The sequence below is a fragment of the Mobula hypostoma genome, chromosome 8, assembly GCF_963921235.1.
Source record: "Mobula hypostoma chromosome 8, sMobHyp1.1, whole genome shotgun sequence".
NCBI lineage: Eukaryota > Metazoa > Chordata > Chondrichthyes > Myliobatiformes > Myliobatidae > Mobula > Mobula hypostoma.
In genome coordinates, this window is record NC_086104.1 from 6393503 (window position 1) to 6406036 (window position 12534).

The 12534-nt window shown below is 48.5% G+C and overlaps 1 protein-coding gene across 1 annotated transcript in view; it reads left to right on the forward strand.

Moving 5' to 3' along the window:
• Positions 1-507: 507 nt before the first annotated feature.
• The window catches only part of ltv1 (LTV1 ribosome biogenesis factor), a 31791-nt gene continuing 19764 nt past the window's right edge, over positions 508-12534 (forward strand). The window contains exons 1-3 of the mRNA XM_063055437.1: positions 508-640; positions 9634-9762; positions 11890-12084. Coding sequence (XP_062911507.1) covers positions 638-640; positions 9634-9762; positions 11890-12084 — 327 coding nt within the window. The 5' untranslated portion in view covers positions 508-637. The remainder of the gene's footprint in view (positions 641-9633; positions 9763-11889; positions 12085-12534) is intronic.

Here is a 12534-nt window from a genome sequence, read left to right on the forward strand (position 1 = left end):
GCTGCGTTCACCAGCAACTTTGATGTGTGTTGCTAGACCTAGCTTAGATGGATTCCCGATCAGGGCAGAATTTCTGTGCCTCTGCAACTCGATGCCTGGGTGACCACTCGGCCATCGCTCTCCTGCTCCCACCGTGTCGGGACTGCTGGAGCCTCCGGTGACTGACGCCCCTGACGTCCGGCCCAGGTCAGCGCGAAGTCGTGCGGATCCGGGAGGACCACAGCGGTGCGGTCGGCCAACCCATCAGGGTTCAGGGACCAAACCCACCGCCCAAATAAGCGCGGAGAATGTAATCGGTACCTCTGTGGATTGGGCAGCATCTGTGGAGAGACGCTCGGACAACACCCGCCACCAGCGCGAAACCCACCTGACCGCCCGCAAGGGATCCGATCCGACAGTCACTCAGCTCGGGAGGTCCAATCCTCAAACAGCCACGATCCCAGAGAGCTTCGCACCAGCAGCGGTCTGGAGGTCCGATCTTGTGACAGCCAGTATCCCAGAGCTCTTTGTACCGTTAGCCAATCAGAATTCAGTGTGGTGCTCCTCGCCTTCAGCGTGCGGGGCCGGGGCTGGTCGGTGTTGTCCTTCGCCGCGGTGTGGTCGGAGCGGGCCGGTCAGGCCTCGGAGCGGCGGCAGGATGGTGAGTGAGTGAGTGAGGAAACGGCGGTGAGAGAAGCGCCGGGATGGGTGGAACTGGACTGACATGCCCCACGTTGCTGCCGCTCGGAGCGTGGCAGCGCGCACAGCAAGATCCCAGGGGTAGAGGTTAGGGCCCGGTCTAGAGTAATAATCACGCCCTGTTCAGGGACAGTTATTAGCCTTCAACCATCAGGTTCCTGAACCAGCGTGGATAACTTCACTCACCTTAACTCTGAACTGATTGTACAACCTAAGGGCTCTACAACTCCTGTTTCTTTTTGTATTTCACAGTCTTTGTCGGTAGTTTTCATTGTTTTTTTTGTATTTCCTCTTGAACCAGAGGGGATAACTTTACTCAACTTCACCGAACCGTTCCCACAACCACTCACTTTCAAGCACTCCTCATCTCATGTTCTTGATATTTGTTGCTTCTCCTCTTCTCTTTCTTTTTTGTATTTGCAGTTTTTGGTTTTGCTGTTGGGAGTAGGCTTTATGTTTCTTGTATTTACTGTGGTTGCCTGCAAAGAAATGAACCTCAGGGCGGTATGTGGTGACATGTGCGTGCGTTGATAATAAATTTGCTTCGAGCTTTTTTTTGTTCTACTGTGACTGCCCGCAAGAAAATGAATGTTGAGGTATTATTCGGTGACATATACGTACTTTGAGGCCAGGTGGTATTTATGGTTTTGGCTGAGACCCTTCATGCTGCCTGACCTGAGTTCCTCCAGCACTTTCTGTGTGTGGTACTCTGGATTTCCAGCATCTGCTCATGATCTCTTTTAGCCTGTTATACAACAAGATGGACCAAGAAGGTGTGGGTGAGGGGCAGAGTAATCCTGTTCCTTTCAGCAGTAATTTTGGAGGATATAACCAAGTTTGCCAGACCCCATCCGGTGAAATCCCAGAGCGACAGAAATGCCAACAGAAGCTCCAAAGACCTCATCCCTGGGAGAGAAAGTATCAAGAAGGTGGGCTACATCTGAAAGACTGGCCCAGGACAGACGACTCTGGCGAGCTGCTTTCAGTAGCCCTATGCCCCAGTAGGGGCGGGGGGATGGTCTTGAGAAGAAGATGTGAAGCTATGAGCTACAGGCTGGCTGGGTGTGGTAGGATACTGATCAGTGATCCCGCCCTCCCAACCAACAATCTCTTCGACCCCCTAGCATCAGGCAGGAGGTACGATTAGGACAAGGACTGTTAGGGTGGAAAACAGCTTCTTCTCCCAGGCCATGAAGCTACTGAACTCCCTGCCACCACCCAGGTCTCATTACTGGTAGCATTGTACTGTTTACTTTTTAACTTGTGTCATAAATGCACCTTATTATTTGTTAATTTACTGGTGGTAATATTACTTTGGTTAATACTACTCGTGGTTTTGTATGTGTTGGGCATGTGGCCAAATGGTTAAGGCGTTCGTCTAGTTACCTCAAGGTTGCTAGTTCGAGCCTCAGCTGCGGCAGCGTGTTTGTGCCCTTGAGCAAGGCACTTAACCACACATTGCTCGAGAGTGGCGCCCCACACAGACTTCCAATCTGTGCCTTGTAAGGCATGAAAATGCGCGACGCAGGCCTCTCATGGTCGGAATCGACGTTCCCTCCCCTCCCCTCCTCTTTGTATGTGAGGTATATGTACTGTGGTGCATCTTGGTCCAGAGGATCATTATTTTTGGTGGTGCACATGTGTACGAGTGAATAGCAAGAAAGTGAAATTGATCTTGACGGACAGTGGTTGGTGCACTGAATTCCGTCACTGCTGCAGCTGCTGCTGGGAATGATATTTCCACTGTCTGGAGTCCAGAGCAAAAGGTCCTGATTAGTTGATTGCCGAAGAAATTATAAATTCCACAAGTTGTCGCTGTGCCTCGGCGAGGTAGTCAGTACGCCAGACCAGGCCATTGTCTCCCACACCATCACCCCACTAAGGAGCACCAGGCCATTGTCTCCCACACCATCACCCCACTAAGGAGCACCAGGCCATTGTCACCCACACCATCACCCCACTAAGGAGCACCAGGCCATTGTCTCCCACACCATCACCGACTTTATCCGCTCAGGGGATCTCCCATCCACTGCTACCAACCTTATAGTTCCCACACCCCGCACTTTCCGTTTCTACCTCCTACCCAAGATCCACAAACCTGCCTGTCCTGGCCGACCTATTGTCTCAACTTGCTCCTGCCCCACCGAATTCGTTTCTGCATACCTCGACACGGTTTTATCCCCCCTTGTTCAATCCCTTCCTACCTATGTTCGTGACACTTCTCACGCTCTTAAGCTTTTCGATGATTTTAAGTTCCCTGGCCCCCACCGCTTTATTTTCACCATGGATGTCCAGTCCCTATATACTTCCATCCCCCATCAGGAAGGTCTCAAAGCTCTACGCTTCTTTTTGGATTCCAGACCTAATCAGTTCCCCTCTACCACCACTCTGCTCCGTCTAGCGGGATTAGTCCTTACTCTTAATAATTTCTCCTTTGGCTCCTCTCACTTCCTCCAAACTAAAGGTGTAGCTATGGGCACCCGTATGGGTCCTAGCTATGCCTGCCTTTTTGTTGGGTTTGTGGAACAATCTATGTTCCGTGCCTATTCTGGTATCTGTCCCCCACTTTTCCTTCGCTACATCGACGACTGCATTGGCGCTGCTTCCTGCACGCATGCAGAGCTCATTGACTTTATTAACTTTGCCTCCAACTTTCACCTTGCCCTCAAGTTTACCTGGTCCATCTCTGACACCTCCCTCCCCTTTCTAGATCTTTCTGTCTCTGTCTCTGGAGACAGCTTATCCACTGATGTCTACTATAAGCCTACTGACTCTCACAGCTATCTGGACTATTCCTCTTCTCACCCTGTCTCTTGCAAAAATGCCATCCCCTTCTCTCAATTCCTCCGTCTCCGCCGCATCTGCTCTCAGGATGAGGCTTTTCATTCTAGGACGAGGGAGATGTCTTCTTTTTTTAAAGAAAGGGGCTTCCCTTCCTCCACTATCAACTCTGCTCTCACTCCATCCTCCTGCCACCCCACTAGGAATAGGGTTCCCCTGGTCCTCACCTACCACCCCACCAGCCTCCGGGTCCAACATATTATTCTCCGTAACTTCCGCCACCTCCAACGGGATCCCACCACTAAGCACATCTTTCCCTCCCCCCCCTCTCTCTGCATTCCGCAGGGATCGCTCCCTACGCAACTCCCTTGTCCATTCGTCCCCCCCATCCCTCCCCACTGATCTCCCTCCTGGCACTTATCCGTGTAAGCGGAACAAGTGCTACACATGCCCTTACACTTCCTCCCTTACCACCATTCAGGGCCCCAAACAGTCCTTCCAGGTGAGGCAACACTTCACCTGTGAGTCGGCTGGAGTGATATACTGCGTCCGGTGCTCCCGATGTGGCCTTTTGTATATTGGCGAGACCCGACGCAGACTGGGAGACCGCTTTGCTGAACATCTACGCTCTGTCCGCCAGAGAAAGCAGGATCTCCCAGTGGCCACACATTTTAATTCCACATCCCATTCCCATTCTGACATGTCTATCCACGGCCTCCTCTACTGTAAAGATGAAGCCACACTCAGGTTGGAGGAACAACACCTTATATTCCGTCTGGGTAGCCTCCAACCTGATGGCATGAACATCAACTTCTCTAACTTCCGCTAATGCCCCACCTCCCCCTCGTACCCCATCTGTTACTTATTTTTATACACACATTCTTTCTCTCACTCTCCTTTTTCTCCCTCTGTCCCTCTGTCCCTTGCCCATCCTCTGGGTCCCCCCCCCCCGCCACTTGTCTTTCTTCCCGGACCTCCTGTCCCATGATCCTCTCGTATCCCTTTTGCCTATCACCTGTCCAGCTCTTGGCTCCATCCCTCCTCCTCCTGTCTTCTCCTATCATTTTGCATCTCTCCCTCCCCCTCCAACTTTCAAATCCCTTACTCACTCTTCCTTCAGTTAGTCCTGACGAAGGGTCTCGGCCTGAAACGTCAACTGCACCTCTTCCTAGAGATGCTGCCTGGCCTGCTGCGTTCACCAGCAACTTTTATGTGTGTTGCCGTTTAGTTTATTGTCTAGTACACTGGTGTGGATTGAAATTCCTTGCTCATGTGTGGCTCAGAGTAAATTGTGTCTGAGATAATAAATATGGGTTAATTCTAAATGCCACAGTTTCTGCAGATGCTGGAAATCCAGAGCAACACACACAAAATGCTGGAGGAACTCAGCAGGTCAGACAGCATCCATGAAAATGAATAAACAGTTGATGTTTCGGTCCGAGACCCTTCAGCACTAGAGAGAAAGGATGAAAGTTACCTGAATAGAAAGGTGGGGAGAAGGAAAGGAAGACAAGCTAGATTTTCTATTCCGTGGACCCCAGGTTCAGAACCCCTGAACTAGAAGGTGGTTGGTGAAGCCAGGTGGGTGGGAAAGGTCAAGGGGTAGAGAGAAAGGAATTTGATAGGAGAGGAGAGTGGGCCACAGGTGAAGGTGCTGAAGGGGAGACACCTGTTTGGAGGTGATGGGCCAGTGTGGAGAAGAGGTAAGAGGTCATTGTAGGGAATAGAAGAGGGAAGCGGGAGGGGAAGGTTACTGGAAGGAGAAATTGAAGTTCATGCGGTCAGGTTGGAGGCTACCTTGTAGGTATATGAGATGCTGCTTCTCCACGCTGAGAGAAGCCCCATCATGGCAAAAGAGAGGGCCTGGCCCAACCTGTTGGAACAGGTGTGAGGGTAGGAATTTAACTGGTTGGCCACTGGGAAATTCCGCTTTAGGTGGATGGAACGGAGGTATTTGACAAAGTGGTCCCCCAATTTACCAATGTAGAGGAGGCTGCATTGGAAGCACCGGCTATAATAGACCCCAAAAGATTTGCAGGTGAAGTTTTGCCTCACCTGGAAGGGCTGTTTGGGCCCTGAATGGAGGTGAACGATGAGACGGTTGGGCAGGTGTAGCATTTCTGTCACTTGCAGGGGTAAGTGCCAGGAGGGAGATTAGTGGGGAGGGATGAATGGACAAGGGAATCATCCCTGTGTCACTAAATCATAGCTGGGAGCTTAATGTCCAAAGACGTACATTGGATGGAAAGGATAGGCAAGAAGGCAGAGGGCTGGCATTGCACTGTTGGTAAAAATGAAATTCAGACAGATAAAATGTAAATGAGAGGTGAGAGTGGATATCAGACTACTGGAACACGATGCTGGAGAGATAGTAATGGGGGACAAGGAAATGGCAGATGAACTGAATGAGTATATTGCACCAGTCTTCACTGTGGAAGACAGTAGCAGTAGGGTGAAAGTTCCAGGTGTCAGGGGCATAAAGTGTGTGAAGTTGCCATTGCTAGGGAGAAGGTTCTTGGGGAAACTGAAAGGTCTGAAGGTAGACCTGGACCAGCTGGTGTACACCCCAGGGTTCTGAAAGAAATGGCTGAAGAGATTGTGGAGGCATTAGTAATGATCTTCCAAGAAGATTCTGGAATGGTTCCAAAAGATTGGAAAATTGCAAGTGTCACTCCACTCTTCAAGGAGGGAGAGAGGCAGAAAAAAGGAAATTATAGGCTAATTAGTAGCTGGGAAGATGTTGGAGTCAATTGTAAGGATGGAGTTTGGGGGTACCTGGAGGCACCAGATAAAATAGGTCAAGTCAGCATGCTTTCCTCAAGGGAAAATCTTACCTGACAAATCCATTAGAATTCTTTGAAGAAATAACAAGCAGGATCGACAAAGGAGAATCGTTGAAGTTGTGGACTTGGATTTTTAGAAGGCCTGTGATAAGGTGCCACATACGAGTCTGTGTAACAAGCTGTGATCCCATGGTATTACAGGAAAGATTCTGCATGGAGAAAGCAGTGGCTGACTGGCAGGAGGCGAGGAGTGTGGATAAAGGGAGCCTTTTCTGACTGGCTACCAGTGACTAGTGCTGTTCTATCGGGGTCTGTGTTGACATCGATTCTTTTTATGTTTCATGTCAATGATTTGGATGTTGGAATTGATGGCCTTGCTGCAAAGTTTGCAGATGATCCAAAGATTGAGGAAACAGAGAAGCCACAGAAAGACATAGAAACATAGAAAACCTACAACACAATACAAGCCCTTTGGCCCACAAAGCTGTGCTGAACATGTCCTTACCTTCGAACTACCTAGGCTTTACCCATAGCCCTCTGTTTTTCTAAGCTCCACGTAGCCATTCAGGAGTCTCTTAAAGACCCGATCGTTTCCACCTCCACCACCACCAACAGCCCATTCCATGCACTCACCACTCTCTGTGTAAAAAAACTTAGCCTTGACATCTGCTCTGTACCTACTTCCAAGCACCTTAAAACTATGCCCTCTCGTGCTAGCCATTTCAGCCCTGGGAAAAGCCTCTGACTATCCACACAATAAATGCCTCTCATTATCTTGTACACCTCTATCAAGTCACCTCTCATCCTCCGTCGCTCCAAGGAGAAAAGGCCGAGTTCACTCAACCTATTTCCGTAAGGCACGCTGTACAATCCAGGCAACATCCTTGTAAATCTCCTCTGCACCCTTTCCATGGTTTCCATGTCCTTCCTGTAGTGAGGTGACCAGAACTGAGCACAGTACTGCAAGTGGGGTCTGACCAGGGTCCTGTATACCTGTAACATTACCTCTCGGCTCTTAAACTCAATCCCACGATTGATGAAGGCCAGTGCACCGTATGCCGCCTTAACCACAGAGTCAAAATAAATGCTTTGCCTTGCAGCCATACATTCACAAGTTCAAGTGCACTCAGGGGCCACTTTATTAGACACACTTGCTCATTAATGCCAATATCTCATCAGCCAATCATGTGGCAGCAACTCAGTGCATAAAAGCATACAGCCATGGTTCAGTTCAGTTGCTGCTCAGACCAAACATCAGCCTGGGGTATATCCCATCTGGTCCCGGTGATTTATCCAACTTGATGCTTTCCGAAAGCTCCAGCACATCCTCTTCCTTAATATCTACATGCTCAAGCTTTACAGTCCACTGTAAGTCATCCCTACAATTGCCAAGATCCTTTTCTGTAGTGAATACTGAAGCAAAGTATTCATTAAGTACCTCTGCTATTTCCTCCGGTTCCATACACACTTTTCCACTGTCACACCTGATTGATCCTATAGTGTGTGGAATGGACTTAGACGGATTAAGAGCATGGGCAAAGTGGCAAATGGAATACCAGGTCGAAGTGTATGGTCATGCACTTTGGTAGAAGAAATAAAAGGGTTGACTGTTTTCTGAATGAAGAGAAAATACAAAAAACTAAGGTGCAAAGGGATTTGCGAGGATTCCCTGAAGGTCAATTTGCAGGTTGAGTCTGTGGTGAGGAAGGCCAATGAGACGTTAGTATTCATTTCAAGAGGACTAAAATATAAAAGCAAGGATGTAAGGTGGAGAGTTTATAAAGCACTGGTGAAGCCTCACTTGGAGTATTGTGAGCAGGTTTGGGCCCCTTGTCTTAGAAAGGATGTGTTGAAACTGAAGAGTGTTCAAAGGAGGTTGGCAAAAATGATTCCAGGATTGAATGGCTTGACATTTATAAATCTTTTTTTAAATGACTCTGGGCCTGTATTCACTGGAATTCAGAAAAATGAGGAGTGAAATCTATCGAATGATGAAAGGCCTTGATAGAGTGGATGTGGAAAGGATATTTCCTATGGTGGTAGAGTCTCAGACCAGAGGACACAGCCTCAGAATAAAACGGAGATGACAAGGAATTTCTTTATCTAGAGAGTGGTGAATCTCTGGAATTCTTTGCCACAGGCAGCTGTGGAGACCAATTCTTGATGTATATTTAAGACAAAGGTTTGTAGACTCTTGAACACAAAATACTCTGCAGATGCTGGGGTCAAAGCAACACTCACAACACGCTGGACGAGCTCAGCGGGTCGGGCAGCATCCGTGGGAATGATCAGTCAACGTTTCCACGGATGCTGCCCAACCTGCTGAGTTCATTCAGCGTGTTGTGAGTGTTGCTTTGTAGATTTTTGATTGGTCAGGGCATGGAGGGATACGGGGAGAAGGCAGGAGATCGAAACTGAAAGGGAGAATGGATCAGCCAAGATGAAATGGCAGAGCAGACTCGATGGGCCAAATGGTCTAATTCTGCTCCTATGTCTTATGGTTTTGTGTGGGTAAAAATTTACTGGCTTATGTAGTGTTTGGGACCACATGCTTTATATTGGAAGGTAGATAAGCATAAAGGCTCCTTAAGATTGTTATAGCTGGGGGTTGAGCTCCCACTGTCTCCCAATGACCTAGCCTCTGACAACAACTGGCCTTCATGTGTGGCTTAGCTACTAAGCCCGGCAGAACTGTATCTACTGACAGGAGAAGGGGCAAAGGCAGGTTACTGGTGCCTTAAGACCAGTCACTTGGGGGTCACCAGCCGTGGTTAGCAGCTCATATAGGAGAAGGAATGCAACCTGTGCTGTCTTGCGCTGTACCCACTCATGGGGATGTCTGGAGCTGGAGTACCTAAGGCAGTCATACGTTAGAATCAACACTGACTGGCAACTCCTGCAATGCCGCTGGTCTCTGCTGTTTCTTTGGATTGATCAGTTACGTGGAGAGGGGGAGCCTGCTGCACGGGCAACAGCTTGCTGTCCATTTTGTACGGTCCCTAGCTTGCATACTGGCTTGCATATCGACTTCAACAACTAGAATGCAACATCCATAGTCAACCTCGACCAACGGAGGGCCATAGATAAACATAGAGGTTGTAGAACTGAATAATGAAGGGAGTGGAGGGAATCTTCTCTGGAGTTAATGTACTGGCACATTGCAGATGGGTCAAATGCCTGTTGTTAAAAATCTGATGTTTTGCTTTCAAATCTTTGCTGTTTCTACTCACCTTTGTCGAGGACATGGCGCCCGAATGCGAGCAGGCTGTCGCGTCAGGTTTGTCAGTTGGGAAATGTTAGGAAGCCAAGGCAGATAGCCTGGCCGGTGTCAGAGGCTGTGGTTCCCACATCCGGTACTTAACCCATTTCCTTTTCCTTTTCCTTTTCCCAGCCACATCGCAAGAAGAAATCGTTTATCCAGAAGAAGTCAGCAGTGACATTTCACCTGGTGCACAGGAGCCAAAAGGACCCTTTGGTTGCAGATGAGAAAGCTCCCCAGCGCGTTCTGCTGCCAGCTGAGGTGCTACATGTGGACAGGGGACATGGAACTGTACTGGCCCTTCGGCTCACAATGTTCTGCCGACCTCTTAACCTGCTCTAAGATCAACCTAGCCCTTCTGTCCCACGTAGCCGTCCGTTTTTCTATCATCTATATGCTTATCTAAGAGTGACTTAATTGTCCTTAATGCATCTGCCTCTACCACCATCCCTAGCAGGGTGTTCCACGTACCCACCACTCTCTGTTTAAAAAATATATCTCTTACATCTCCCCTAAACTTTGCTCCAATCATTTTAAAATTATGTCCCTTCTTGTTAGCCATCTCATATTAGACTTTGTCGCCCTGGGTAAAAGTCTCTGGCTGTCTGCTTGAACTATACCTCAATCATCTTGAAGTAAGTAAACTTTAATCCTCCTGAGCTCCAACAAGAGAAGCCCTAGCTCACCCAGCTTATCCTCATAAGATATTTTCTGTCATTGAGGTAGCATCCTGTTCAATCTCTTCTGCACCCTCTAAAGCACCTACGTCCTTTCTATAGCGAGGCGACCAGAACTGGTTTTAGTACTCTGTTAAGGAACACGATAGGACAGGTGACAGAATTGTGTGCAGGGAACATTTTGCATCTAGTGATCATAATGCCATTAGTTTCAAGATAATTACGGAGAAGGATAGGTCTGGCCCTCAGGTTGAGATTCTAAATTGGAGAAAGGCCAATTTTGATGGTATCAGAGAGGATCTGGCAAGTGTGGATTGGGACAGACTGTTTTGTAGCAAAGGTGAACACAAGATAATGTGCAGATGCTGGGGTCAAAACAATACTCAAAACACGCTGGAGGAACTCAGCAGGTCGGGCAATATCAGTGGAAACGATGAGTCGACGTTCGGGCCGGAACCCTTCGTCGGGACTGAAGAATGAAGGAGGGGGAAGGATTTGAAGAATGCTTGTAGGTTCAGTTGAAAGACCAGTAATTTGAAAGACGAAAGGGTGGGGGAGGGGAAGCATCGAAGTCATAGCCAGGAAAACAATGGGTAGTAGAAGAAGGAGGCGGAAACATGAGGGAGGTGATAGGCAGATGGGGGAGGGGGCAGAGTGAAATAGGGATAGGGGAAGGGAGGGGGAGGGAATTACCGGAAGTTGGAGAATTGTATGTTCATGCCAAGGGGCTGGAGACTACCTAGACGGTATATGAGGTGTTGCCTCTCTAACCTGAGTTTAGCCTCATCATGGCAGTAGAGGAGGCCATGTATGGACATATCTGAATGGGAATGGGAAGCAGAGTTGAAGTGGGTGGCTACCGGGAGATCCTGTCTGTTGTGGCGGACGGAGTGGAGGTGCTCGACGAAATGGTCCCCCAAAAATACACCTTTGTAGCAAAGGTGTACTTGGTAAATAGGAGGCCTTCAAAAGTGAAATCTTGAGAGTGCATAGCTTGTCAGAATAAAAGGCAAGGATAACGGGTTTAGTGAACCTTGGTTTTTGAGAATTAGGGAAATAAACCTAATAGGGTCATAAAGAAAGCTTTTGGCATATTGGTTTTCATAAATAAGTATTGGGTGCAGGAGTTGGGATGTTATTTTAAAGCTATATAAAATGATGATGAGCCCAAATTTGTAATATTGTGTGGAGTTCTGGTCACCTATCTTAACAGGAAAGATTGAAAGAGTACAGAAAAAAATTACAAGGATGTTGCCGGGACTTGAGCTGTGTTATAGGGACGGCTTGAATAGGTTCGGACTTTATGGGGTGCAGGAGAATGAGGGGAGATTTGCCAGAGGTATACAAAATGATGAGGGGTGTAGATGGGATAAATGTAAACAGGCTTTTTCCACTGATGTTGTGTGAGAATTGGGTTAAGGGTGAGAGGTGAAATATGTCTGGGGAGCAGGAGGACCTTTTTCATTCAGAGGGTGGTGCGAGTGTGGAACGAGCTGCCAGCAGAAGTGGTGATGCAGATTCAATTGAAAATTTAAGAAGTTTGGATAAGTACATGGATGGGAGGATGTGGCTGGCTATGATCCAGGTGCAGGAACTAAATGGTTTGGCTTGAACTCGATGGGCTGAAGGGCCTGTGTCTGTGTTGTTGTGTTCTATGACATTGCACATCACATATTTCTGTGGTAATAAACCAAATTCTGATTTACTGCAGAGGGCTGACTTGCAGAAGCAGAAAGAAGAACAGAGGAAGTACGGCATCTTCTTCGATGATGCCTACAATTACCTGCAGCACCTGAAGGAGGCGTCGCCCGTCACTGAGCTCGTGGCAGCCAGCCCGCGGCCGCGGGGTGGCACAGAGACAGCTCCTTCAGAGGATGGCGTCCAACAGGAGATACATCAGATTTCCGTAAGGATCAGGGAGTCAAGCGGGACAGGAGAAACGTCCTCATCTAGTGGGGGAAGGGGGGGAGGAGGAGAGCATTCCAAGCAGCAATACTCTGTTCATCACTCCTTACCTCCTCGCTAATACTTTCAGATGATGAGAGGAAATGGGAGCACTTGGAGCAGGGGTTCCCAATTTTTTTAATGCCATGGACCAATGCAATTAAGCAAGGAGTCCATGGACCCCAGGTTGGGAACCCCTGACTTAGAGGAAACTCGTGGGGAGAATAGTCTAGGTTCTTTCAGGCATTGGCGGGTATTGAACCCCAATCTTTTGTGCAGTAATTTTTTTAGGCATCCGTTAGTCTTGCGAGACCATGGATCACCTGGAAGGTCTTCACTCTCCAGGGCGCAGGCCTGGGCAAGGTTGTATGGAAGACCAGCAGTTGCCCATGCTGCAAGTCTCCCCTCTCCA